Source organism: Oxyura jamaicensis, chromosome 15, assembly GCF_011077185.1.
Source record: "Oxyura jamaicensis isolate SHBP4307 breed ruddy duck chromosome 15, BPBGC_Ojam_1.0, whole genome shotgun sequence".
Lineage (NCBI taxonomy): Eukaryota > Metazoa > Chordata > Aves > Anseriformes > Anatidae > Oxyura > Oxyura jamaicensis.
In genome coordinates this window covers 2,812,267-2,836,204 of record NC_048907.1, presented here as the reverse complement: position 1 = coordinate 2,836,204, position 23,938 = coordinate 2,812,267, and the positions used below count along the sequence as shown (strand labels likewise).

The following is a 23,938-nucleotide window of genomic DNA, read 5'->3' as shown; positions in this document are numbered from 1 at the left end:
CACTTTGTGACTGCACACTCTTTTGTATATGTTGGTATCAATCTATTTTAGACATTACAGTTTGGAAACAGTTCTAAGCAATTTGCAAAACACGAGAGGTCGGTTCAACAACAGAGCCTGGGATGCTGCCAGCATTAGGTCTGGCCAATAGAAAACACGTCTAAACCAGAAACAGCACAGAAGTCAGCTTAGGGCTTCCAGGATTAAATGCTGTTTGTTGGCCATACAGGTCAACAGCTAGTATATTATTAGCAGCAACCCCTATTTTATTAGCAGCAACCCCTATTTCCCCTACAACCCCTATGAATGGCAGTGACAAAGCTGGGGGGAGATCCACACCTATTAAAAATGGACTGCAAGGTCATTTTGCAAAACGTCTCTCAGCTAGTAACTTTTCAGCCATTAGTAATTGAGAACCTGGGAAGGATCTGAACCCAGCCCACAGAGGAAGGACTTTGAATTATATTGTGAGAGTTGTATGGCACATCTGTATCCCGTGAAACGATATCTTTAGGGAGCACTTTTAAAGAATAAAACATACTAGTTCAGTTGGAAGGGACCTTGGTGGATCATCCTGTACATCTGCCCGACCACTTTAGGGCTAAACAAAAGTTAAAACATATTATTAAGGGCATTATCCAAAGGCCCTTGAACACTGACAGGCGTGCGGCACCAACCACCTCGCTAGGAAGCCTGTTCCAGTGTTTGGCCACCCCTCATATCATTATTATTTCAGATCAGAGATAGTCTGCCATTTCAGAACAATTGCTCAAAACTGAGAAATAAACAAATAAAGGCCCTTTTTGAAGGGATTTGATTAAAAATGTATTAAAACTGTAGATTACTTCTCAAAAATATTTAGACTAATAGAAAATAGAAAATATTTAGACGCGTTGAGAACTTTTAAGATTAATACAGAGAAAAAAAATAGAATATTCTGTTCCTAAAGAACATCACCACAGGCTTTAAGAACATGACGTATCCATTACAAAGTTCTCAAATACAAAATTGTTCTCCTTCAAAGCTGGGAGCAGTCTATCAGTATGACAAAGCTCAAGCAGGTCAACCATATCAACCCCTTCCTGCTCACTGAAAAAAATAAATAAATCATTATTTCCTCTCCTACCAGCTTTTAAGTTCAAAAGGAATTAAACAAGGAGGTCAAGAGGAAAGCATATCAAAGACTTAAAAAAAACTTACTTTTTCACTTTGGGGTATTTCATCTCTGAAATAGCATTGGTAGCATCCGTCTGTCTCTCCTTCAAATGCTGCGGCCACATATTATCCACCCAGTCGACTAAGTCCACCTGAAAGCCCCACCAAAATCAAGTGTTAGTCAGTGAGCACGTGGTAGGATATACTCCTGTTGGCTAGAACTCTAACAGCAACAGCAGCAGAGCAGCAGCTGGCAGACACCCACAGACTGAGAACAACACCGTTGTGGTGAGAGTCGTCCTTGGGACCCAACTTGTTCGGGAGCAGCACTTCGTCACTGCAACTCAGCCCTGTGCAGCCTAGAGTAAGGAGGGTTTTGCACCCTCGGGGCACCTGTGAGCACCACACACCTCTTGCAGCATCACCTGCAGTCTGTTTTCAAATACATTTTTGTTGCCAGTATCCTAGAAACTGCGTTTATGAACATTAAAATATAAACAGAAAAGACATGACATTACTCTGATGCCTTACATTTCAAGGAACATTAACTCCATTGTTCTGGCCTAATTCTGATTTGGGTAATTACATTATCGCCTACCATGCATCTCCTTCATTGTTCTACTTTGGAATAAAATTCATCAAAGTTCTTGTCCAAGAGCCAAACTTTTAGGAAGCACGTGCAGGAGAAAACAGTGATTGCTGAGCAGTGAGAAAGACACTGCCAGCAAGATGAAGAGGAGATGGAAACTGAAGATTGTTCAGGGACACGGAAACAAATCTCCTTTGGGTGCCAGAGCATGAACTGCTCGCTCTGTCCACCACAGCCATGGCAAGGACAAGCCCATGACTCATTCTTTGGTCTGTTTAAGGATGGAGCCTGTGCTAGGTATCTGTAACACTCCCTTCTGGTTATGCAAGTGGATCACACGTGCCAGGTTTCAAAACGGGAAACTCCAGTGAAATGGGCAAGTCCAGCCAGGCAGGTGCAGTGCTGCATTTGGCCACAGCGTGGCTGTTCATCCTGAGCCAGCTCCAAAACTTTAGATGTGTGAATAAATCTCCATGTGTGGGTCAACAAGGACGTAAGTCCTATCCTAGGTGTTGGTCACAAAGCTGTCCTCTGCTTGTGTGCAGCAAGAGTGAGAAGTCCAACTCAGTCATGGGCAGCACCTGACTTACCATCCTGACTGCTTGATCTTTTAAAAGGGCCGGATTATGGCAAGAATGCTTTTTGTATGAGCCAGCCCAACGGCTCGTATCCCCAGAGCATTTTCATAATACTGCAACCAGCACGGTAAATTCTTGCAGGCTGGGGCTGGCTTTCATCTATTTGTCCATCTGCAGCTGGTACTGTTGATAACAGACATTACTTTGTGAAAGGCAAAGGGAGATCGTGCTGTCAGTAGTAGTAGTACCAATTCCATTAATATCACAGTTGTACATGAAAACAAAATTGATGGTTACTGCCCAGATTCTGAAATAATTCCCACATCCTGAACTGCAACTCACAGTCTTTTACACAATAAGGAACATGAATCAAGTATTTCTGCCTTACATGGGCTGAAAGAGCCCTGCAGCGTTCAAGGGATCCACTTCTACCAAGGTAGTATTTGGTTAGTATCTGACTTGGTGGACTGAACTTCCTTGCAGCCCCCAGCACCTCTCTTCTATCCCTCACTTCAGTACCCAACAGAGATGTAAATCTCTCTTTCAGCAAGATCCAAATATTGCTGGTTCTACAAACCACTGTGCACTCAGTCTGTATTAAACAGATATGAAATATTCATTTGCACGTGGTAACAGGTACCTAATTGCATTTTTCAGTCCTGAACACCCAGGAAATTTGCACAGATGTTTTAAAAGCTCAGTGAGCATGATGCGCTTGGAAAAACTAGGAGCAGCTCAACACCATAAACTCCCCAGAGCACCTCCAAGCTGCCCACTGGTGTCTGAATGACAGCAAAAACCTGCCCGAACTTCTAAATATGTGCTTAATATTCAAGTTGTGATATGTGCGTAACAGAACACAAAAGCCTACTTAAGAATTGCATCCAGAAATCAATGATTAGAGTTGCCATCTATTTTTGACTTGTTCAGGCATAAGTGTGGCGTTTATATTGCCTGCAAAGGCCAGAGATGTCCCCAGTGAAAAAAAAAAAAACCTGCTGGTGTAACGAGAACAGCATTTAGAAACAAGAAAAGTGTTTGAAAATAAAGCATCAGAGCACCAGTTTCAAACCCAGCAGCACCTTGATCGTCCAGTCCTAGGAGCAGATCAAGGCGGAAGGAGCAGCACTCATTCTGCTCCGAGAAGCTCCTTTGTCCTCTGAACAACCAGGACCGCTATCCAAATTCTCTGCCAAGTGTCCTGAGAAGACACTTGGAAACCTCCAACGCCAATTCCTCCTCTGCATCACTGTGTGCTACTGAGCTGACACTCTCATCCTCACCCACACATGGCTACATTTTAGTGATAAATGAAATGATCTGTGTTAATAAGATCATGGTTCCACTGCCGGTGACTCCATCGGGTAATAAAGTCACAAGAGCCCTCCACCTTTCTAAAATGCATACAAATAAAATCCCTAGCTTTATATTTTACATTTTTAAAGAAGTTCTACTTTTATTTTGGATTAGGCTACACTTGCACATTAACACCAAAAGGCAATAGATGGGTATTTAATTTTGCAATTCCCCCTAAATACCTCCAGAAGAACTGCGCACCTGTACAAATTGCATGATTAAGAGCTCATCAGGTACCTGATTCCTGTAATTCAAGTTCCACTGTCAAAGAGAGAAGCTCTCTAGTTAGGTAAAAACACAATCCTGAATGGACAAGACTTGCAGATGCTTCACATCACTTTTTCTCAAGTGCACATCCCACAGCTCTGTGCTTTATTTCTTATAAAGCAACAGGTGATTAGGAAGAGGCTGAAAACGAACGCTGTCCCCACAGGATCCCTTACCACATTGGGCCGCTTGACGATGTTCTCCAGCTTCGTGTGACTGAACTCCAGGCTGATGACGTTGTAGAGTTTTTCGCGCTGGGCCTCCGGTGTTTCATAGTACCTCACAAATTGAGACATGCTCATTTCGACACCTTTCTGCGTGTTCACATCCATCACATCCACTATCCGCCGGCTTCCTGCAAACACACAGAAACACTCCTGAACATTTATCTTTGCTTTGCTTTCAGTGGGTAAATTATCAACAACTGCAGGGCAACTGCTTTTAAAGGACAAGAGAGCAGCATCAGTCCCTCCACAGGTCCTGAGCGGCTCAAACAGCCAGCAGGGAGCTAACCTGGAACAGAGCTGTGTGCCAAGCGTGACACTGAGCAAGTCACCTGGTGAGTCTGCTTCAGAGAGGTGGAGAGAGTAGTTCCCTCCTTTACATAGATGGCGTGAGCAGAAGTCCATTAAAATCTATGAAGAACTGATATAGAAGGGTAGCGGGGGGCACGCACGACAAATAGCTCTCCAAGTCACTGCAATTTTCTAACCATCCACACGCCTCTCAAGATGCTTTTGCTCATGGACAAAAATTCTCCATAAAGAGCAAACCACCTTGCAAAACTGGATGCTGTAAACTGAACACCTCACACAGATTGCCGAATATTCTCAATTCCAGCTGTTGTTAGTGGAGATGAAAGCAGTAAATGCCTTGGAAGACAGAGCCCCCACTTTGGATCTCCAAACAAAAACTACAGGACATATTCCAGCTTCTCGAGTGGCAGACATACAAGTCTCATTAGCACCAGAATGCTGAACAGCAGTTTTAGGCCAGCCTTCAGCTTTACACAGATTAATCCACAAGCTTCTCTTCGGCCAACTGGAAGGTTTCACCTCTCCCAGAAATTTCATCATCCTAATTAGCAGTTCATTCGCGTGTGAGCAAAAGGCAGCCTATGAGAGACACGCCTCAGTTCCAGGAGAGAAGGATTCCAGCAAACAAACCCCCGCCACTTCCAAAAAAAATCACTCCAGAACCATTTTCATTGCTGAAGAAATAACTCTAAATTGTGTTAAGACAAAACTGGGGGGGCTACAGCATGCCGTCAGAGGGAATTATTAACAGTTACAGCACCTGGCCTATTGCGTGCTGGGGAACAGTATTTCAGCAAGAATGATAGCTTGGGTTTCATCCCTCCATTAAAACCATCCTTAGCCCCTGATAGCAATGACAGTGACAGATGCGATAACGATTCTGGAAAGGAACTCAAGACCATAAAGCTTTGTAATCAAAATGAAAAATTTACACAGCGTGAACCTGGAAGAGCCCCACTGGCCCGTCACTCACACCGCTGCAACAGGACCCGATTCCGCAGTCTGAGCTCGGGACTGTACGTAGTGTTGCCACCTTGAGGCAGGATGGGGAGAAAGTTTTGTTAGGTCTGGAAAAGCACAAGAATCCTTGCGTTTGGTACCGTGTTTGAAACAAGGCACGTTAAATCTAGCTTTGGTTGTTGGCCGGGTTTTGTTTGTTAACTGCTAACTTTACTACCTAGGGAGAGGGTCTGTTTTCTACTCAATAAATTATCAACTGGAGCAAAGCCCTGCAAAACAGTCCCTGAATTAGGCACAGCCTGATTTCTTGCTTCTATGGCCGGGGGATTAAAGCAGGGGCTACAGCCCTGAGGCGTTAAGCACACCGGTACTGAACAACTGTATTTGTGGCAGAGCCTGGGATCTGCCGTAGTACAGTGCAAGTTTGATCTCAGCCTTGCTGGAGACGACCTTGTACAGCCTCTCAGTTTTCCTTTCCGAAAGAAAAACCAGCAGTTACCTGACAAATTAAAAACACAAGGCCCAGCTCGATAACAGGTTCGTTAAGCGTACCCAATTATCAATTACGAGCAGAAGAGCTCAGGTTTGAATTGGTAGCCTCTTGACTTCCGAATTAAAGAGTAATTTGAGGGGATGTTTTTCTCTTAAGCCGCAGTGCTGTCAAACAAGCCCGCGCATAATGATTCCTGGAGCACCGCTTGCAAAATTTGAGATGTGTAATTACAGGTTAACAACCTCACGCTCACTGCCCACTTCCCAGCGCTTCTGGCTTACCGCCAGCTTTTTATCTCCTGAACATATTCAGACGTTCCTATTCCTTCTATTTCCTACCCCCAGGAGAAGGTTAAATATCGTCCAGAAGGGGAAGCAGGTGAAGAACACGGGAAAGGAGCACACAGAGACTGAGATCTCAGTTGGGGCTGGATTTCTGACAGTCTGCATGCGTTTTACACGATGTGCCATCTCTGTAAGCCACTTCCCAAGTATCCTGACCACACCAAGGCTGAAGCTGCCTATGGATTCCCAGCAGCTCAGCGACCCCGGCAGCCTCTTGCCCTCTCAGGGGCTGTATTCCTTGCCTCAGCACATCACTGCACACGGATCCGCAGCTGGCAAAGAGCTCCTCTTGCTGCTGCCACGGGAAGCTCCAGTTCCCCATCCTTGGCTCTCCAGGGTTTTTCTTGACTGGAGTGTCTGGATGCTGTGGGATTAAAGGGTGGCATCTCCTCTGCTGCAGCTGACATGCCTCAGAGCTGAAGTGGTGATGCTAGGGTTCACTGGAGGGGATTTACTGCCTAAAGAAGGAACACTTCCTCCCCTAAAGCAGCTTACTCATCAAGCACAAGCGAATCCCAAAGGATCACAGACAGTAACCACGAGACAAGCTAGGTGCCATTTTTGACAAGAGGCACAGACAAAAGCAGGAAGGTGAGAGAAGGAGGTGCAAGCTGGGAAGTGAAGCCAACTGGGAGAGCTACCCTAGAACTAGGTTTCATCACTTATTTTAACCCTTCGTGATGGAATTAAGGGACACAGTTTGGCGTCTACAACCAGGAGCCAAACTTGAACACTGACGGACAGAGCCCTAGGAAATCTGCAAGCTTTACTAGCGTGGGAGGGACGGGAAGCTGAGCAGAGCACCCTTGCTTGAATGGAGCTACTAACGGCCTTCCCCACGTTTCAGAACCAGCATAAACACAATTTAAGTTAAAAGAAAGAAATACCACGGCTCTGAGATCCACCAGAGGGCACAGAAGAACAAAGGGAAATAAGGGTCCAGCTTGGAGGCTTGTACACAGCTGCCCTGCACCCCCAGCTCCGTCCTCCCCCCCAGCACAGCCCGGGACACCATGCTTTAGGGATTTCATTTTTATTATAACATTTGTTCAAAGTGGATTTACTGCTGTTTAGAACTGGGCACGAACACGACTGTTTTTAGCAAAACTACCCCAGGTTAGCTGACATTTTTTTCTCTTTATAAAGAGAGGTTTACTGTGTTAGGCAAAGGACAGACTTAAAGGGAGATCAAACAGGAAGCTCAGCTCTAAAAATAGAGACTTCCAAAATGGCAAGTCAGCGGACATGCTAAACATAGGCCGGTGTTATAATATTTCATTTCTAAGAAAAACAACAATTAAAGAAAACATAGGAAGGGAGCATCAAATGCCATCGTTCTGTTTACTCTGTGCCCAGAAGCCCTCACTGGGGATGAAGGCTCACTGCAGGCAGTCGGGGGAAGCTCCCCACCAAGGCAGGTGGCTGCACCCAGCGTGTTTTAGCCCAGCAGCATTTAGTGCTGGGAGCTAAACCAGAGGAAAAGGGAAAAAAAAATAGGAAGTTCCACCCCATCTCTGTGAGGGAGGAGGACAGCTGGCTTATGTTTCTACCGGTTCAGCTTTGTGAAGCATCTCACTGCAAGAAAGAGCAAAGCCTGGGCCAGCAAGTAGGGAGTGAAGGAAGAGCAGGACACCGATTTAGACTGGTTTAATTGGCAAGGCCAAAATAAATGTGTTGTTAGATGCAGTGCAGATGGGCAGCACAGAGGATAGAGACGCTGTACCAGGGCACATGCCAGGCAGCAGAAGTTAGATGCTGACCTAGCTGATACCACGATGGTCTGGCAGGGGCACAGCACAGGAATTCAAGGGACAAGTTTCTATCTCCAGCCTGCCGAACACGCTGGGGAAGTTGTAACCGCTCTGCCCCAGGTCCTGGTTTGATGATACAAACCATTCACTGTAACTCAAGAAGCTGACGAGGCTGAAATAGCTTTTGGTAAGCGGGGTCAGCTCCCCACCAGCTTCCCAGCACAGCTCCACACCACCGGGCTGCAAGATACATGGCCAGCACCAGTGGCTGCTGCAGGAGCGGGATGGCAACACCCAACCACAGCCCAACGTCCCCTGCTGGCACCACAGGCTGGAGCTCACCTTCCGAACAAAACGCTGTTTAAGAGGCATGAAGCACGTGTTAAATCGAGCGATAGCCTCTGAAAGTCTGCAATATGCCACTGGAATAGAGAGATCTCTGCTTTATGTGTGAGCTGTTGCACTTTGGTGTCAGTGGGTGCCAATGAAACCTGGGAAGTCCCGAACGACTACCTCTGAGCTGCTGCAAACCGCTTCAGTTTTCAACAGCTTCGGTAGAGCCCTCAGACTGTGGGAAAATCCCTAACGTAACCTTCACTGGATGGAAAAAAATCCATTCAGAAATGCTGAAGTCCAGTTTCTAACTTGAATTCTACCCAGAATGGAACCCAGCACGGCTCCACGCAGCTGCCAGTTGCACGCAGATGGCAGCAGCTTAATTCTTCCTAGACCTGAGCAAGCAGGGAGCAGAGGAATAGTGCAGAGATGACATTGCTGTGTTTGACTAACATGCTTGTGTCCCACAGAAAGCAAACGGATCCCCAAATAAACAAACAGAACTCACCTGTCAAATCCTACTGGTACTGCTTGCAGCCAAGTACATTGATCTCTGTCACCGCTGGTGAGGGGAAAGCAAAGGGATGTGCAGAGGCTTGGTTTTCCTCTCACCCTTGGTCTTGGAGATCAAAGCCTGCACAGTCAGGTCTTTAAAGAACTGACAGAATCACAGAAAACAAATATGGGTGTGATCTATTAGGTCCCACCTCGTGCATCATCTCCTTGGGCCAGAAGATTGCTCTTTGAAAGTTTTCAGAGCTCTCTCGTGTTTGCTCTTTACTGCCGTACCTCAGCGCACAAGTTTTTATCACAATGAAGAGCTTTGCTGCTTTCTGCTTTCCTTGGATCCTTAGACAAGTTAAAAGTACCAAAGCCTTTCAACACAGCTTGTGAGGAGAACAAAGCAACTAAATGAAGGGAACCAAACATTTTCCATCCACATACGCATCATGGCCCACTTCAATCTACATCAGATTTTAGTAACGAAATTCACGACTGATTGCACGTTCTTTGCTACTCCCATACTTATTTTTTAAATTCTATTAATAAACTCTTAGTGAGTTAATTAAAAAAGAGTTTGTGAGTTGTTAGACCACCCCGTGAACAGCCTAAGTCCTGTACTTGCACTGCTCCCACTGACACAATGCCTGGCTGTGCACGGTGAATTCCACACAACAATGCTGCTGATCCTACAGAAGTGACCGCCGTGGTCACAACTTTAACCTCTTCAGCTCAGGGATCACAATAACTGAAAGTCTTCCCCCCCCCCCTTAAAATCCTCAGCATGTGTTGAAATCATCCCTTCTGTCACTAGCCCAGCTTTGGAGACAAAGAGGGATTCTGGCACACAAAGCCATGCCTGAAGGGGGACCGCTCCAGCCTAGAGAGATGAGATGATGTACACTGCAGAACCCAGGAGCACGGCATAGGTTTATATTTAGGCACTGTATGAGTGTGCTTCCTCTTTTTCTCTCCTTTACTCAGGTCACAGCTTCCAGAACTACTCGGTGCTCCTTTCTTTGTATGATACATTGCCCATAAAGCATAATATAAAAACAAAATCAAAATGAAGAAGTGAGATTCTCTGGCTTTGGACATCCAAGGCTAAAGCAAACAATTGCATTCGGTTTCTGAATGTAGGGACAGCAAAGGCCAGAGATGGTCAGCTGCCACCACAGAAGCCCTGGCTTTCAAACAGCTCACTAAGGCCATTTCCTCTCTCCTTGCTCAGTCGAGGCTAACCTTGGCAGGTGTACTTCACTTGGTCTGTAGTGCAGCTGGCATAAAGCATTCACACAGGTGTGTCTGGAGATTCAGGCACATACAGCTGCAGAAATACGCTTTTTCTCTTCTGCCCATCCACGACAGACACTTCCCCAGCTGTGGCCATGAGCTGACACAAGAGAGGCCTGGAAAATATCAGACTGCACAGCTGCCTCTTTGGGCACGTGCACTTCAGGAGCAGTAAGCCATTCAGAATCAGTCTGAAGAAAAACTATTAATATCTATTGTGCTGGCACAGCACTTACCAATTCATATACCTGTTACTCCCCAAAAGCTGTTCTTCACCTAACTTAATAAATAAATAAATAAATCGCGGCATTAAGGCCTTTATGGAGAGTTGCTACAAAGTTTTGTGACTTCACATGAGCAGCAGCCAGGGAAAAAGACCAGCATCTGAGTCCCATCAGCAGCCCTGGCTGGGAGTATCTTTGAGACATGGTTTACTGGCTGGAGTTACAGAAAAGAAATGAACAAAAGCGTTAAGGTCTCTGAACGTCTGGGAGCCTTTAAAACAAGGGAGTAGGAGAATATGAAAGAAAGAAAAAAAAAAGGCACAAGGTCTCAAATACAGAAGGACATAAAGGTAGTATGCAGATCTAAAAACAACCGCAAGTGTGCAAAATTCTTGGAATAAAGTAAAAAATAAGTAATACGTAACTAGATACTGCTGTGCACTTGTTCTTTAAGTAGCCCCGTGCATTTACTAGCATCACAATACACCAGCATGGCATGCCAAGAGTGAAAACAAGGAGCCTGCACAGTAACACCCAAACATTTAGGGCAGATGGGGTAGATGTTTAAGGAGATGTTAGGAGGGCCAACGACTATTAAATTTTAAGTCAACTTATGAAGAGATGACAATGACATCACGTCCTTCAGAACTGGCAATCAGATCCACCTCAGACAACTAAGTTATAAAGCCTAGCTGTTATTGAATTACAACAGAGGTTTTCTTCTTTCAAGAGTTGTCTCAAGTTCCCAAGTAGGCCAGCAATTCCTTTCCTCTTCTCCCTTTGTATTCTTGGCTCAAAGCCATTTCACAGATGAGACAAATTCCAACTGCTGAAATGAATCCGTTGTTTCAGGTTGGGAGAATATGCAGGGTATCTTTCATATCAGGTTGGTGTCTCGTTATAACTATTATTCCAACTGTGCAGTTTCAAGTGTTTGTTCTTTAAAGCAAAGCTCCTGTACAGGAGGAGTGTTTTGTCCACGCACATTATACATGGGTGCTAACATGCTGCTCATAAACATTACCAAACTAAGTAACAGCTGGTAACCGCATTTTTTAAACAATGAAAATAAAGCAAAACAAAATGCCAACAAGTAACGGCAATGTTTCTTTGGAAGTCTGATGAAATTAAAAAGAGGACACCTGTGATCAAGTAAGTACAAAGAGCAAACAACAACAAAAAAAATCACTATTTTTTTCCCCTCCCTATTATTGCCACAGACTAGAGTTTTCAAAGTGAAATTCAAGAATCTAGGCTACCAAGTGTCATTATTTCCTTGTGACTTACAGGTGCCCAAGCTGCTACTTTCTATTCACAATGTGATTGTTGTGAGATTTCAGAAAAAAAGTTGAGACCAAAGGCTCAGTAACTTGCTATGAAATTTATGTGCTTTAAAAAAAATCCAACACCACCTCTTTAAAAGGTTCCATAGCAAATGTACTTACCCGATTCTAAGAAGAAAAGAGAACAAATGATAAGCTGAAATAGCAGCAGCATACTATTATGATGAGTACTTAAAAATAAACACTAACAAGTTTACACAGAACACAACATTCTTCAAGCTATGTTCTCCATCAACTCCCACACGTTCAAGCACCGCTATGATCACTCCACATTTGCAAAACATAACTCCACTTCCAGGTTCAGCAAGGCACTGAAAAACTTTTGAAAAACCTGTCTTTCAGAAACACAGCCACCTGGAGGTCCGTATCTGAGGAGTCTGCCAAAAAATGCAGCAATGGTCACAAGAGATATTAATAAAATCAAGAATTTTCCACCTGCTTTATTTGAACATTAGAAGGTGAGTGCAACACATGTATTAAGCTAAAGCTAGGGGGGAAAAAAGGATCAATGATACGCAACGTGAAGGTTGTTCATCGGTGTTTCCTGAAGTCATTAGTACATGATTCAGGAATTAGAGATGGAGATGGGAATTGCACCCATTTACTCTCAGTCTCGATGTGGCCGTTGCATATAGCACAAATTCCACGGTGCCTGATGATATCCCATAATAACCTCTTTTTTTTTTTTTTTAAGGTGTAACTTACAGTCAATTCCCTAAACATTTTAGACTTAAAAAAACAAAACAAAACAAAACAAAAAAAAACCAGAAGTTTCCACCTGTGATGCCAGAAGTCATCAACTGTATTAAAAATATAAAAACCAGCAGGTGACAATGTCATGGCCCAAGTCACAGGCTCGGTACGATGACTCCAAATGGAGTTTGTCCAAACACAGTACAAAAAAAAAAGTGAAGTGCGGTATCTGGCCCAGCCCATACGGACGGATTGCTGAACCAGCTGTGAGAAACAGCACACTTCTGCATTGAATTTCATCTAAAAGTTAATGATGATTGTTATTTCTGCTCCATTGTTTCATAAATCTAATTTTATTTATAAATATCCTCCCGCTTTGCTGGCCATGTACACAGGAATCTCCACCCCCTAATATTTCAGGGGACATCAATCTTGAGGAAATGCAACTCCCACACGTTGACTGTTATACAGGAAAAACAGCGCTGTTATGCAACGCGACGCTGTTCCAAAACATCTCAGAGCCTCAGCTCCGGCAGTTTCAGAAACAGAAACGGCAGCTTCTCAGCTGTGGAGCAAATCCACGGAAAATCGCATGCGAGGGCCACGCACGAGGCTTCCCCACAGCGAGGAGAGGCATTCAGTATCTACAAATGTGCACACGCACGTATTTAGAAAAGCCATAGAAGTTAGAACTTCCGATACCCTCATGTTATTTCCTAATTTAACTGCAGATTGACCAACAGAAATGCTACTAAATAGCACTTCCCACATCCCTTTGACATTTTCTCCCAGAGAGGTATTTTCCAGACCCTATAAAATGACCATAAATTAAGCAACATTGCCAAGTTTTGTTTGTGAAGGAAGGTTATAGGAGATAACCTCTCTTCCACAGATAACCCCAACCAGCAGAAATGCAGCACAAGATCCTCTCCTTTGTTTTTCTTAACTACAGCTTTCCCAGACTCGATATCCCTATTGATTATTAAACTCCAGAGTAATTTTCAAAAGTTCTTCTTTCAGAATGCAGCAACTGGACTAATTTAAAAGATTAACTCCCGTCAAAATGGAAGTGAATAACAATAAATTCTAGGTAACAAGAATGCAGTTAAATGCCTCTGAAGGACTGCAGCTAACAAACCCAGAGCTCAGCTAGCTTCACAGTGATGACTTAGCAGAGTGCAGCATCACTTTTCAGTAGCGATTTCAGAGCAAGCATAAATAACACATCCATCTTAAGTAAAAGGAGATTTCAAAGAAACACACCATGTAATCTCCTACTCAAAATGTAACTTTCCTTAATATTTTTTTCTTTTGCCAAAATTGCTAGGAAACGTTTGATGATTGCAGTCACCACTCCTCTGCTTTGTGTCTTATCAAAGACTGGCAGTTTGCAAAGCTTTGCGCTCAGTCTCTCAGCAACCTTTCCTCCACACGCTGACCTGGCCTGACACTGATAAAGCCTGAGGAGAGCACAAGCAAAAGGTGATGGGGCTCCAATCAGACCTTTTACAAACAGATGCTCTACACCAGATTAAAAAAAAAAAAAAAAAAAAAAGAACTCGATCAATGCAACTGCTGCTTTCCAAGATCACAAAAGTATATGTAGGACACCTGTTAAGAAGACCAAAAGCATTCACTCTCCTTCAAATGGCCAATTATCCAGCAGGAGATCAGAGCGTGGTCAGCACAACTACTAATTAGGGTTTCCCCCAGCCTTTTTAATTTACAAATTGCTTCTCCATGCCTTCTCCCAGATTCTGAGTGTTATCACAAATGTCTACAAACACAACTGGCCAAGTATTTCAAAGCAATTCTGTTCTGTATAGAGTTAATCCAGTGCATTCAAAATAACTTACCCACTAATAGCTTCACATCTCTGACGGTGAAGTCCGGGTCAGGCATTCTGTAATTAGCAAAGAAAGCAACGTTAAATACTGTCAGATAAGTATGGCTACACACTCGTTACCATAATAAAAGAGAAATAAATGTATGGTGCTCTTTGTCCATTATTCAGTAGGTGGAATCAAGCAAGGCCTCACTGAAGCGTGGACAGTGCACGTTCTAAAGGCACACAACATCTTTGCACGGGCAAGCGTACGAAAGTTTCCCTAATTGTAACGAACAAGGAGAAGAGGTGTCTTTTCAAGCACTCCCTGGCAGCACTGTAGTGGGACGAACGGGAAGGGGTTAGGATGATTTCAATGAAATCCCAACCCTTTATGACTCGTTTCTGCTAGGCAACTCACCATGCCTCAAATATATTCCCTAAATCTGCCAGCGGACACAAACTGAGGCATGGAAGGGTAAACCCGTTTGTTCAAAGTCACATCATCACAGTAAAGCATCAAAAATAATGAACTCTTTGTTTTAATGACTATTCCAAGCCTCCTTGCCTGGCAGAAGACAACTCAGCTGTATTTGTTGGGTAGGGAAGTTGCTGCTCAATTCAACTGGGGCTAATTCAGAGCTAAATTAAATGGAAACATAATTGGTTCATTGATGTCAGTGCATTTATAAGAACACTTCTAACACAGGCAATGTCTTAAGGGTTTCACGTACATCAAGTGAGTGAATTTTAAGTGTCAGGAAGAGAGAAGAAGTCTGCAACCCATAGACTGGATGGAAAAAGAATACAAAACAGTAGTGGGGTTTTAAAGTTGATTGACTTCATCGTAATGAGGGTAGTTCAAACTTCACATAGCACACAAGCTGAGGAAAGAATTGTAATGAGAAACAGCCCTGTGGGAAGTGCCAGCTAGGTGCTCTGCCCTGCTGCCGTGGGTGGAAGATAAACAGCTTGCTTCTAGTGTCAAGTACTTCGAGTACAATGCAGTTAGAAATCAGAATTATAGAGCCTATAGGCAAACTTCTATTTAGAGTTTTTACTATTAAGAAAACACTGAAAGGTAAAGTTAAAAAATACACTTAGTGTCATGCATGCATCTTGAGAACTATTTGCCAGATCTTGCTTGTTCACTTACTTTTACCCTTATCACCTTCCCCTGGTGGGATGCAGAGGCTGGACAATATCTTTTGTTAGGTCTCTGCCAACCCTCACATCTTTGCATTTAGCTGTGAGGGCCTCCCAGCTTTGGAATTCACTCCCTCGCCAGAATGAAACAGCCTGAATCCACTGACCTTCAGGGTTCACTCAGGGCTCATCTTTTTATCCAAGCACTAGGAAGGCAAAAGTAGGGGAAGGAAGAACTATTTGGGGGCAATACAAATATGCCAGGCTTATGTTCACATGCCAAAGCTTGCCTTTATTTTATGTCAGACGCATAGATGGGCAATCTTTTTCACATCTGTAGATATCAAAATAAAATTTGACAACCAAAATAGAGAACAACCCCAGATGCACACAAACAAACCTAGTCTTTCTGAAAGCTCCAGCAGCAGCTGACAATAAACCTTACCCAGACTGGAAGAACACAATCCTCCCTAACAGTAAAATTACACGTTTAGCTCTTTGGAGAGCACACCTGGCATATCCTTGTTTTTTCCTCTGCAGTCTCAGGATGTATCATACATTAGAGAAAAGGAACACCAAGGGAAGAATTTCAGGCTTGAACACAGCAGGTTTCAAGTACAAGAACCCATTCTGTAGCTGGGTTACCTTGGGAGGTCCAGCTTTGATTCACACCAATTCTGCTGGCTGCTGAGACCACAAATTGCTGTACTACTTCATCTCCAGACCCACTCAGCATAACTGCCACGCTCACTGTTATACAATTAGGGCTGCTTTGCTACTGCTCTGTGATAGCAGAAGTTTTTTTTGACTGTCACCAGTCCTATGCTAATCGGTCAGTACTAGCTCATTTCTTTCTCTGCACATAAATCCTAATCACCAACAAGGCAGAACTGAGCAGGTATTTTCTTCTCGCTGTTATGCAACCTTCAGGCAAGTTAATCTCATGTAAAAAGACTGGAACTGATTCCTAAGATTTCACATCAAAAAAAAAAATAGGTGTGAAGAGTAGTATGGCAGGGTGCCTTGACTTGATGCCAAAATATACCATTTTGGGTAGAACAATGCAATATGGCAAACTACCCACCGACTTAAAGCAGCCAGAAACAATTATACCTACCTGAAGCTTTGGGAGAAATTGCAGCCTTGAGGTTCAGAAACAGAATTACCCACTTCTCCATGTACACACACACTCGTGGAGAGTTCTACTTAACTGCATTTGAGGAGACTTTTAGCATTCTGTTATACACAAACCATGCTACCACAAACAGAAAATGCAAACACCTCACTGTGCACTGGTGCAAATTTACGTTTTATTAAGAGCTTAAAGATTTGCTAGGAAATCTCCTAATCAAGTCCTAACTAGGGTGAGCCTTGGATAGCATATGTATCAGATTAACCACAATACAACATAAGATGACTGCTGTTCAGACATGAGACTTCATCTTTCCAAACTGAGTTCTCCCTCCCAGTTACAAGAATGGAAACAGCCAAAAACCTCTGAGAGAAACAAATTATCTTTTGCTAATAGCTCACAGGTGGGCCTTTCTGCTTCTAGCCATACAAGTAACAGCTCATAATGGTTAAAAAATTATACTTGAAAGCAACTTTCAAAATTACGTTATATTTTTTCCCTCATTCATCTTATTTCGTGCCATTTCAGAGTGCCTCAAATCACGGTAACCAAACTGTTCAGCTAGGCTTTGTACATCTGCCAGCCACAGACATGCAAGCTGACTGCTTAACAGCAAACAAGTGGAAGCACATATCATCAGCTAATCAAAACAGCAGAAACGTAGAAATCATCTTATATTATAGATTTTATAGAGCACAGCATCTCAGAAGTCACCCTACACATACATGGATCACCTCATCCACCACATACAATAAGCACGCCTTTTTCTGGACAAGCAACAGTACTGCTGGGCAAGACCCACGAAAGCATGATTTCCTCCAGAGCCTGTGGCTGAACATAAGGTTCTGGAGTTTCATCAGCAAACGACTCGAATCCAAAGGCAAACTACCCAGTCAGACTGTGACACTCGTTATTTCAAGCAGCAAATGTCAGGATAATGAGACTGAAGGTTTCAGATCAGTTACTCAGGCAGGTGTCGATGCTATTTTGATCTCGCTGGAATACAATGCACACGGCAGTTATGGGTCTGCATACCCACACAAGGTGTATATTGTGTGCCAGCTATCCTTGATAGATACATGTAAGAAGTGGAACTGTAAATAAAATTAAATCATGTTATCCTGCCGAGTGTCAAATAGGAAAGACTGCTCATGCATTTCACTCCTCTCATTTAAAATACACATAAATCGCATTTCCAGCCTTCTCTCACTCTAGTGGCATTTACACCCAAGCGTGTGAAATTCCTTTGCAACATAATTTCAGACTAATAATTCATGCTCATTTCAGTTAAAAAAATAAAAGAATATGAATGTCCTATAGGAGATTACTGATCTACAAATTCTAACATTTTAATCCCCCAGAGCAGCCAGTCGTCAATGACTCAGAAGAGAACAGAAATATAAAACCAGTTCAGCCAACTGACTGTGAAATGGAGAATTCCACTGATCCCATGCAGGAACCATCCAAAGCTCGTGTATCCGATAAGTTTGCTCTTACTTTTGTCCACATACTAATTGATCCTTAAAAAAATCTTCTGTACACCTTTCTTCTCCAGCAGTGAATTCCAGCTACATTATTAGGATGGTACCAGCAGCTGGCAGGAAACCAACTGGCTAGTCAAGCCTGGCTGCTGACACTATTCTAAGCTCATCCCAGCAAACTGAAGCTCCTTGAAGCACCAAAGACTACTCCACAAAAGTGAGAATCATGCTTTGATGCTTCCGTGAAAGCATCCAGCTAGCTGAACGTGGAGGGGAGCACCAGGTGGCAGCTCTCCAGACTTTGGACACCAAAACAATAGGGAAGCCAATGACGATGTGAGCTGAGACTTGGATGTTGAAACGTCTGAGGTAGAATTGCCTCATTACAGAATCCTGAATAGCGAGCTATCAAGAAGAAACAGATTGATCTTGAGGATACAGATGCTGAGAAGCAAGGTAACTTTGTAGGTCAATTCCATGTCCACAAGTTTTCCCAAGCCACTCTCAAGATGCAGGCAGAATCCCGAGCAAAAGGGAAAGCACATCCAATGACTCCGTGGCTTCACTCAAACTTAACTAAAGAACGGGTGCTTGATTTGAGGCTGATGGAGAGCTAAGGCTCACCGATAGTGCTCAACGTCTCTCTTGCTCGTCCTTCAGCTTCAGAGTCCCTGCAGCCATACACACCAACGGGGACACATCAACTGGTAGGCCAGTGCGGAGACAAAGCTTGCCTGTGAGATGCCAGAGCCAGCACTCCATGCAGACCTGAGAACAAGTCTCACTGCCTCTGGTTCCCAACCACTCCCTAGTTTCACAGAAGAGCTGAAGGCTTCTTCCAAAAGAAGTTCTTGAAGCTTCTACCACCTGTCCTTTAGGAGCAGCAGACTAAAACCAATGCACACAGATCAGTTTTCTCAGATATGATTTTCCACAGTAGATGTGTCCTTCAAACTGCTCCTCCAAGAGGAGCATCAGGTGACGAAACATACTGACCAAAGCAGCAACGACCATCAACAACAACAAAAAACAACTCACTGCCAAGCCCAGCTGAGAATCCAAATGAAGGTCAGAAAAACAGAGGCTCTCAACACAGCAGGAAAAAATATTCCAGCAGAGAAACAAACAAATTAAAATATGGTATCTTAATGTCTGCAGTATTTTTTTTAAACAATAAACTAGACTGAGCATCCAGTGCTAAACAGAGAAACAGCTAGCCTTAATAACCAAGAAAAAAGTATTCCCATCCAACGTCACGGTACAACCGAATAACACTTACTGTAATTACTACTGAGTACCTATTAAGCACTCCTCGTTCAGAGTTCAACACATAAAACTGTTTTATTACAGCAGAAGTATCACAGCAGCTCCTATTTTCTCTTATAGTAAGAGGACATGCCCTCGCTTTATACCTCAAACCCTATTTCCTTCTTTCTCCCTCTCCTCAAGTTACACTGATGTGGCTTGAAGTTGTTAACATCCAGTTATTAACTAATTGGGACTCAGTTCAGCAGACTGTGAGGTGTTCCAGCTGAAAGTGAGTAATTGTTCTTTCACAAAATTAATTTTCTATCCTTCAGATATAATCAGTTACAAAGTCAACATTTCCAAGAGTGCCAAAGGACATTTATCTAAACTATAGATTGAGAGGCTGATGAAGTACAGCATTTCAGTATTTCTCTCTTAGACCCTGTCACTTTATGAAAAAGAAAAAACCACCTTACAGAAGTCACTTATTAAAATACCAAATCCTTTATGACCGGATATTAACAAAATGCAACCTCAAAAAGACTCTGGTAATACCACGTCTTAATAAGACACTATTAAATATTTATAAAGCAGTAACATTCGGAAGAGATGCAATTATCATGGAAAAAGACAAGCACCATTTGCCTTTCCAGCTGTAACGCAGAAAACGAGTGAGAAGTCAAAAACTGAAGGGACGTCGTTCTGTCATTACAACATGAAATGGAAGCAAGAACGTTTGAATTCTATTCCTAACTTTTATCCCTGGCTTATTTTTATTGTGTAGAACTGCACTGGATACACCTGAATTTTATAGAACTCCTCATCTGCTTGTTTACAGGTGGGAAATAATCATCGCCCTTCTCAGAGGTGCTGACAGTCCTACTAACTGTAAAACATTTGAGATGATCAAGAGATATCACATACAAGTGCAAAGCATAATGCTTATTTTATTAAAAAAAACATTTATTAATCATCAAGATTTGATGGTAACTTACTTGATTCCCAGTCCATCCTTATTTCTGAAGATAAGGGGAACTCTGAGGGCTTCTCTTTGCACATACTCAAAAGTAAAATCTGTGTGGATAAGGAATTAAAAAGAATCCAAAATCAATTACAATGGCATTGGCACCTCGCGTTGCATTCTCTCAAAACGCTCCCCGTTTTTCTTTGCTCAAAGACCTCCACCGTCACTTAAAGAGAAATATAAAGAGAACGCATATTTTAGGTCCGAACCGGAAACCAAATGACAGACAATACTCTCCCAGCTGCTCTCTATTTTTCCTGTTCACTGATGCATATAAAACAGAATCCAGTCAGTTTGTCAATTAAGCTCTGGTCTGAAACACCCAGGTTGTAATGAAAAACCAAATTAACAGTTAAAAAATAATCCTAACTAAATTACTGTGGACCAGCCTAGTACTTTGGGGGCAAATAAGTAGTTTAAGCTTCAGTTTCTACATTGTACGTTTTAAGCTTCACATTTTATTTAGGGGAAAAGAAAGTTGTGAGCATTATTTGAACACAGCACAAAGTTCTGATCCTGTGAACACGTTGTCTTCCTCTTATGCCAGGGTTATCATCACTTTCCACAGATGACATTTTCATAATTAATCAGAAACCTCACTGCAGGAGCCAATATACAGAAATCTTACACAGCTGCTAGCGCTTAGGGAGGTGGGGAAATTGAATAGTTTTGGTGGGGCAGTCACAGAGTGGCACCCAAGCAAACTGCCAATTAAACACAAGTTTGGGATGTTAAGGCTGACCAGCGTCACCTTGTTGCTTCGCACAGACGTGGCCTTCCCTGGGGATTTCTTTATGCTGGAGTCTGATACAATAGCAGTGATTCGGGGATTAGAAAGTTACAAGGCAGCAGCGGTTTGGGTGAACTGTGCCTGCAAAACCCCACGCTCCACTTGGAGCATTTGGCTACCGAAAGGAAAGGAATTTTACAGTGGCCACGTTGTGTTTGTGTAGTTCTGGTTTTCCTCCTTTCTTACAAGGAAGTGGCCTTTAAAGACATTCAAAATTGAAAACAATCTTTGAATCTTCAGCAAGAGAACTACGACACCGCCATAACCGTGCTACGTTTCATGTCTTGGTGTCAGGTACACCCAAGTGGTTTAACTTCTCCCAGTTCAGCCACCAGTCTGTGCGCTACCTGGGAGAGGATGAGAATAGGCTTGAGCTTGCGTACTGGTGATGCTTCACTACTATAAAGACTCAGAGCGGAAAAAGTAGAGGGAGCAGAGGCTCAGCCCCATGCCTACACATGGATTTCCTTCTCTTTTTACAACCTTTTCCTCCCTGCATTCAGTTCACGATTATGACAAGAGCAGCTGTAATATTCCTACCTAGAGTAACCGAAGCAGAGCACTCTGATTACCCCTTTGCAAAAACATTACAGAAACTTTATTTCAGCTAGTCTGCAAATAAGTGTAGTTCGTACCCCAATTAACTAAGATGCCAATTAAATATTTCTGTAGTAGATAAATCTTCATGTCTAGTACATATTCACCTTAAAACCAGTCTGCTTTTAGTTAAATAAATAAACCACAAGCTTCTTTATTTTTAGGGACACTCATTCAAGACAAAGTCAACAAACATCAGGAACAACAACAGCAGAAGAAGCAGAGACAGATACATGGCCCAACAGCCCAGAGAACAAGTAGGTACGATAAACTGCGTTCAAGCCCCAAAATCACACCACTGCTTTGCAGCATCATGAAGAAAAACTGCAACGCACAAATCCTGGCAGGAAAAAAAAAAAATCAAAGAAAAGTTATCATTAAAATCAAAACAAGCCCATGGAAATGAAAATAAATATCACTCAACCAACTCCATGTGTTCCTATAACCTGACTTTTTTCTTACCAAACGCTGTCATTGTCCTAAATTCAATCCAACTCCTAGATGTATAGAAAAATAAACCAACAGTAAAAATAAAACCAGAGCAAATACGAAGGCGGACCCATTCTTCGTAATGCCCCAACAAAGCATTTAAATCCCTCCTGGGGTTGAACAAAGCGGACACAGACCACAACAAAATAACAAAAGACACTCATTTATTTCCAAGTTCCCCAGAAAGTGGAAAGCTACCCAAAGATTTTTGGGCTGCTGAGCCAGGGAAGCTGTGGATTCTATTAGAGCTGGCGTGGAGCAGTGACAACCACTGGAGTGTTGGGAAAGTGAGGGAAGAACGCAATCGTTTTCTGGAAAATTAATTAACATTTCTGAGCTATAAAAAAATAGGTGTTTGTGTTTTGTTTAGAGGAAGGTGGCGGTGGCGTGGCGGGGTCAGAGTTGAGCTTATCTCCTAAACAAACACCTTCCTAACTAAGATAGCTATTTAATTTCTCCACCACATTAACTTAAAAGGAGCTTAGGCAGCTCGCTCCAAAATAACTCCAGGGAGCATGGGGAAGTTTTCTCCCACCAGATTTTCGGCTCCGCTCACAGACCGAGGGGTCAGAGGGGGGGACCAGCAGCCCAGCAGCCGCATCCCCGGGGCGGGCAGGGCTCGGCGGGGGGGTCCGGGCTGCAGCTCCGAGCAGCGGGGACAGGAGGGGAGCGGGGCCGTACCTCGGCCGTCCATGGCTCGCACGAAGTCCCCGCCGTACGCCCGGCTCCGCAGCTTCTCCTCCAGGTCGAAGCTCCTGGCGCTGACGATCTCCTCCACGTCCGAGAGGTCCTCGTCGTACCTCCTCCTGCCCAGGGCTCGCTGCAAAACACAAAGCAGGCGGGGAGTGGTCGGAACCGGGGGGGGACACGGTAACCGAACCCCCCCCTGTACCCCCTCCTTCTCGGGCTTTGGGGCGCTCAGCACCTTCTCCATCCCCGGCACAGGTGCGGGCTGCGGGGGCGCTGGGGCGCTGCTGCTGGCGGTGCCGATGTTGTTGTGCCGCACGTGGGTAAGGGAAGACCCCGGGGGGGCTCCGGGGGGGTCGTCCCGGAGCCCAGCGCTCAGGTTGGGGTATTTCCATAATCCCGGGGTTTCCATAGCCACGCCGGAAGGCGCGGTTTAAAAGCAGGGCGCATTATGCAACGCTGCGAGCCGGCTGCTCCCCCCCCCCCCGACTCAGCCCAAATCCTGGGGGGCGAGGCACTGCACCCCCCCCCCGACCCTCCCCAGGTAGGTTTCGGGGTCCCACCGACCCCTGCCCGTGGGAGCCCCAGATAATCCCAATCCCGCCCCCTCCGCGGGCGCAGCGCCCCCTCCGCAAACAATCCCGCAAAAGCCCTGAAAAGGCGCAGAAAGGAAAGCGGCAGCAGGCGGCTACACACCAGTCTTCTTCCAGGGTCTTTCTCTGCCTCCATTTTTTGGGGGGGAGTCTCATCACTTAATTGTCAACAGTTCCTCTCCCGCATTTTTGCTTTTTTTTGTCCCAAACTGGGAGGAGGGCAAACAAAAGCCGGCCGGGGCTCTCCCAAAGTTTGGTCATTTTGCACCAGCACTTTTTTCTTTTTCTTTTCTTTTTTCTTTTCTTTTTTTTTTTTTTTTTTTTTTTTTGGGGGGGGAGAGAAAGGGGGGGGGGGGGGGGCGGCGATGTGCCCTGCCAGCCCCTCGGCATCCAGTCCCAGGCGCTGCGGCTGCAGGGGGGGGGGAGGCGTCGCAATGGGGCCGGGGCACCGGGAGGAGGGTCCCCGGGCACCGGGAGGAGGGTCCCCGGGCACCGGGAGGAGGGTCC

General features: G+C 44.2%; 1 protein-coding gene across 16 annotated transcripts in view; it reads right to left on the bottom strand.

Annotated features, from left to right (window-relative positions):
• Positions 1-23,938, bottom strand: part of KDM2B (lysine demethylase 2B) — a 107,743-nt gene that overhangs the window by 78,482 nt on the left and 5,323 nt on the right. For 2 of the 16 annotated variants that reach the window (XM_035340551.1, XM_035340553.1), the window contains exons 1-6: positions 23,535-23,633; positions 22,833-22,971; positions 20,247-20,325; positions 14,276-14,322; positions 4,122-4,300; positions 1,201-1,307 (exon numbers count right to left, since the gene is read on the bottom strand). In XM_035340551.1, the coding sequence (XP_035196442.1) occupies positions 1,201-1,307; positions 4,122-4,300; positions 14,276-14,322; positions 20,247-20,325; positions 22,833-22,971; positions 23,535-23,567 (584 nt within the window). In that variant the 5' untranslated portion in view covers positions 23,568-23,633. Of the gene's footprint in view, positions 1-1,200; positions 1,308-4,121; positions 4,301-11,828; positions 11,900-14,275; positions 14,323-19,889; positions 19,900-20,246; positions 20,326-22,832; positions 22,972-23,076; positions 23,301-23,534; positions 23,634-23,938 lie in introns of those variants that run through there. The other 14 variants (XM_035340559.1, XM_035340560.1, XM_035340552.1 and 11 more) reach the window with 11 other exon arrangements.